Below are 5,095 nucleotides of genomic sequence, written 5' to 3'. Positions count from 1 at the left end.
TTATTGTAGAGATGAGGTCTCGCAGCCCAGGCGGGTCTCGAACCCGCGGGCTCAGGCAATCCACTCACCTCAGCCTCCCAAAGGCGCGAGATTACAGGCTGAGCCACCGAGCCCGGCATCGCTTCCCATTTTTAATGATGAAACTTTTATTATTTCAAAGTTATCTCTTTATGTCCTTAAAGAGCACTTATCCTTTACCTCAGCTCCTTTAAATACCCCCTCACAGAGCAACACAATAGCCCACTACACTAGCCTGATCATTCTATGGATTATTATTAACAGAGATCAGGACTATAACTTTTTTTTTTTTTTTTTGTAGAGACGAGGTCTCATTATGTTGCCTGCACTGGTCTAGGCTCAAACAAGTCTCCTACCTCAGCCTCCTAAAGTGCTGGGATTACAGATGTGAGCCACTACACCCACCTTTTTTCCTTCTATATTTTAATGACATTTCTGAAAGAAAACAATGAACCGAACATTTAAAATTTAAAATATAGTCTAATAATAGCAAATAATAAGAGCTGTAAATAATTTAAATTTACTTCTGCTCCAAGATAAAATATAAAAATATTTTACATAATCTATAAAAATTATCAAAACAAAGCCAGGAATAGTGATTCATGCTTGTAATTCTAGCACTTTCGGAGGTGGAGGCAGGAGGATTGCTTAAAGCCAGAAGTTTCAGACCAGCCTGGGCCACACAGTGAGACCTGTCTCTAGAAAAAATAAAAATAGATTAGTCTCGTACGGTGGCTCATGCCTGTAATTCCAGGTACTTGGGAGGTCAAGGATGCAGGGAGCTATGATTGCACCACTGCACTCCAGACTGAACGACAGAGTGAGACCCTGTTTCTTTAAAAAAAAAAACTGCCAGTACATCAAGCAGCTTATATTATCTTTTACTATGTTTTCTATACGTAACTCAACATAAATTGCAAAAATAAACATTTCATATCCTGTCACAATGAAAGCCAATAATTACCAGGTGGGAGACTGCCATATATAACAGCTGATTCCAATCCCCGAATTTCAATCTGTCGACTCACAGAATAAATGTCATTCTTGCTAAAACAGACAATGCAGTCCCCAGGCCGGAGGTTATCTAAAGATTCTAGTGCGTGATCCAGCACAGAAATGGGGGTGAGCCTCTTATAGGTTCGAATCTACAATAAAGACATGAAATAGTAAAGTAACACACCCAACTCAACTTCTTGTGACTAATAATTAAGTGAAAAGCTTGCAATGTAGTCAAGAACAGCCAAAAACAGATGACCAACACTTTTCAAAAGGAAACAGAAGAAAATTTATCTTGATATTATAAGGGTTACCATCAGTTCTCACTGGCATTTCTAAATAAATAAGATGAAACAGTGTTTTATACATTTTCAAGGCATTTTGATATTTGATTTTCATGGCAATGTGGTAAGTTCAGAAGGGTTATTAATTCTTATTTCCATTTTATAAAAGATTAAAATATAGCCTAATAAAAGATAAGGTCTGAGGCTTTTTCCAGTTCTAGCCTTCTGTGATTTGCCTAAAGAATGCAAAGCTAGCCAGGCTTGATGGCTCAGCCTGTAATCCCACGCCTTTGGGAGGCCGAGGTTAGTGAATTGCATGAGCCCGCAGGTTTGAGACCCACCTGGGCAACTTGGCGAGACCTCATCTCTACAATAAAATCAAAAAATTAGCCGGGCGTGGTAGTGCGCGCCTGTAGTTCCAGCTACTTGAAAGGCTAAGGCAGAAGGATCACCGGAGCCCAGTAGGTCGAGGCTGTGGTGGCCGGGAGCGGCCACTGTACTCCAGTCTGGGTGACAGAGTGAGACTCCAACTCAAAAAAAAAAAAAAGAATGCAAAGCTAAGAATGGCAAAACACACACTGGAATCCAGAATTTCTTCCACTACATTCCACTGGCTCTCCCTGAAAGCTAAGCACAAAATTAAAATAACAGGACAATTTAAAAACATGTTTTCATCTTTTTATAGAACTCCAGTAAAGAAAAAGAAAAGCAGGATCAAAAGGAAACTAGGATGGGCACAGTGGTTCAAGCCTGTAGTCTCAGCATTTTGGGAGGCTGAGGTGAGAGGATTGTCTGAGCCCACGAGTTCGAGAACAGCCTGGGCAACCTGGCGAGACCTTATCTCTACAATAAATCAAAAAATTAGATGGGCATAGTAGCACGTGCCTGTAGTTCTGGCTACTTGGAAGGCCGAGGTGGAAGGATGCCCAGAGCCCAGCAGGTCAACACTGTGGTGACCGTGAGCATGCTACTGCACTCCAGCCAAGGTGATGGAGTGAGACTCCAACTCAAAAAAAAAAAAAAAAAGAGGAAACCCATTATTTTCAACTCCAGGAAATTGAAAGAGGGATACAAATGTGTCTGGCAATTAGATGTATATCAAAGGCACCAGGCTGGGCACAGCAGTTCATGCTTGTAATGCCAGTACTTTGAGAAGCCAAGGTGAGAGGGTTGCCTGAGTCCAGGGGTTCAAGACTAGTCTAGGCAACTCTGTGAGACCTCATCCTTACAATAAATCAAAACAGTAGCTGGATGTGGTGGTGCTCACCTGTAGTCCCAGTTACTTGTAAGGCTGAGGCAGAAGGACTGCCTGAGCCTATCAAGTTGAGGCTGCGGTAGCTGTGAGCATGCCACTGCACTCCAACCTGGGTGAGAGTGAGATTCCAACTCCAAAAAAAAAAAAAAGAAAACACCAATATCAGACAAACAAGACTTTGAAAACCAAAATCAAAATTGGTGGGTCTCAAGCTTCCAACAATCTTGACTTACTTAACTCTAAAGAGATCTGCTCAAGCCCTAAAAGGTTTATCAAGAGAAGATGAATCTCCTGTACTCTTGGAAGACTTAGGGTATGATGGTCGTGGAGTTTAACCGAATATATATGATCCAGTCAATCACAAGCTAATGTAGCTTTCTTCAGGAAGTTCTTTTTTTTTTTTGAGTTGGAGTCTCCCTCGGTTGCCCAGACTGGAGTGCAGTGGCCGCTCCCGGCCACCGCAGCCTCGACCTGCTGGGCTCCAGCGATCCTTCCGCCTCAGCCTTCCGAGTAGCCGGAATTACAGGCATGCGCTACCACGCCCGGCTGATTTTTGATTTATTGTAGAGATGAGGTCTCGCTGCCCAGGTGGGTCTCGAACCCGCAGGCTCAGGCAATCCACTCACCTCAGCCTCCCAAAGGCGTGGGATTACAGGTTGAGCCACCGAGCCCGGCTCTTCAGGAAGTTCTGATTCTGGCACTATCTAAGGCCTATGAAGCCAGGTACTCTGGGCTGTTATGCCACCTTGAGAACGAAGTGTAAAATCTAGTACCTCCACTTCTTCCCCGGTTGTGTACATAAGCTCAGTAACTAGGTCAATAGCAGCAGATTCTCCACACAAATGAACTTCTTCAGCACAGAGTCCTGTAAATGCAAAATTGAGTTTTTAAAATTTAAAGATTTATAATTAAATATGTAACACTTTACACAGTAAAAATACTTTAGGCTTGCTTACTTGCTGCTTTACAACTTTACCAAGTGTTTTTTGCAAATATTATCTCTTTGATGCAAATCTCAAAATAATAAACACCTTCTAGTGGGCAAAAGTTATCCTCCTCTATATAAATCTCAGAGCTTTTAAATTGCTTAGGCCAAGGTTTTGGGTAAATTATAGGGTGACGCCAGCCAGAACTAGAACCTGGCATTTTGAAGCTGAACACAGGTTCTATGGCTGTGTTTTTCAAATTAGGCTCCAAGGAACTACTGAGGTATCTGAGGCTGGGGGCTGGCAGCCAGAAGAAACTCCAAGCTCTTTACCCTTAGCCAATCTACTTTCATCTATTTTACATAATAAGCTTCAATGTATACTCTTTGTTTGAATAAGAAGTTCAAGCTGGGCTTGGTGGCTCATGCCTGTAATCCCAGCACTTTGGAAGGTGGAGCTGAGAGGACTGCCTGAGACCAGGGGTTCGAGACCAGCCTGAGCAACATGGCAAGACTTCATCTCTAAAATAAATAAAAAATTAGCCAGGCATAGTGGCGCAAGCCTGTGGTTCTAGTTACTTGGTAGACTGAGGCAGAAGGATCACCTGCCTAGCAGGTAGAAGCTGCAGCGGCCGTGAGTGTGCCACTGCACTCCAGCCTGGGTGACAGAGTGAGACTCTGACACACACATACACACACACAATAGAGTTCAGCTATTTGTTTTTACATTTGAAACCACCAAGGACAAGAGCAGGGACTCAAACTTGTAATCCCAGCATTTTGGGAGGCCAAGGTGAGAGGACTACTTGAGTCCAGAAGCTCAAGACCAGCCTAGGCAACATAGCAAAACCTTGTCTCTAAAAACAAAAAACTTAAAAAATTTGCCAGGTGTGGTGGATCATGCCTGTAGTCCCAGCTACAGGGGAGGTTGAGGCAGAAGGGTTCCCTGAGCTGAGCCCAGGAGGACAGGGATGGGGTGAGCCATGATTATGCCACTATACTCCAGACTTGGCAAGAGAATAAGACCCCCTACTTGAAAACCAAAAACAAACAAACAAAACCTGCCACAAAACATGCTGAATTTTTTTTTTAGATTGGAAAATATAGTTTATTTAGAAGGTAAATTAGAAAAAGAGAGAGAGGAGATTCATCTCTCCAAGGTAGGGAAGAGGGCCAAAGTTAGAAAACATTGTAGCCATAGCTACACGTGGCCAGACCACAGCTTAACAAAGCAATGGCCAAACATGTTTATCTTAAAAATTCACTCCAATATCAAGCAGTAGAATGTTCATTCACGTCATGGACCTAGAAACCATTATGAGGAGCCTATCCTAAAGAAATAAGAAACAAAAAACCAGCCGGGCTCAGTGGCTCAGCCTGTAATCCCGTGCCTTTGGGAGGCTGAGGTGAGTGGATTGCCTGAGCCCGCGGGTTCGAGACCCGCCTGGGCAGCGAGACCTCATCTCTACAATAAATCAAAAAATCAGCCGGGCGTGGTAGCGCATGCCTGTAGTTCTAGCTACTTGGAAGGCTCATGCGGAAGGATCACCAGAGCCCAGCATGCGAGGCTGCGGTGGCCGGTAGCGGCCACTGCACTCCAGTCTGGGCACCGAGTGA

General features: G+C 43.7%; 1 protein-coding gene across 1 annotated transcript in view; it reads right to left on the bottom strand.

The window, feature by feature from the left end:
• Positions 1-5,095, bottom strand: part of SUPV3L1 (Suv3 like RNA helicase) — a 34,893-nt gene that overhangs the window by 11,276 nt on the left and 18,522 nt on the right. The window contains exons 8-9 of the mRNA XM_008073096.2: positions 3,327-3,418; positions 983-1,163 (exon numbers count right to left, since the gene is read on the bottom strand). Coding sequence (XP_008071287.1) covers positions 983-1,163; positions 3,327-3,418 — 273 coding nt within the window. The remainder of the gene's footprint in view (positions 1-982; positions 1,164-3,326; positions 3,419-5,095) is intronic.

This window comes from Carlito syrichta, unplaced genomic scaffold, assembly GCF_000164805.1.
Source record: "Carlito syrichta isolate Samal-C Ts95f unplaced genomic scaffold, Tarsius_syrichta-2.0.1 Scaffold315646, whole genome shotgun sequence".
Taxonomy (NCBI): domain Eukaryota; kingdom Metazoa; phylum Chordata; class Mammalia; order Primates; family Tarsiidae; genus Carlito; species Carlito syrichta.
Note: the sequence above shows the minus strand (reverse complement) of the source record. Positions and strands in the feature narration are given on the sequence as shown.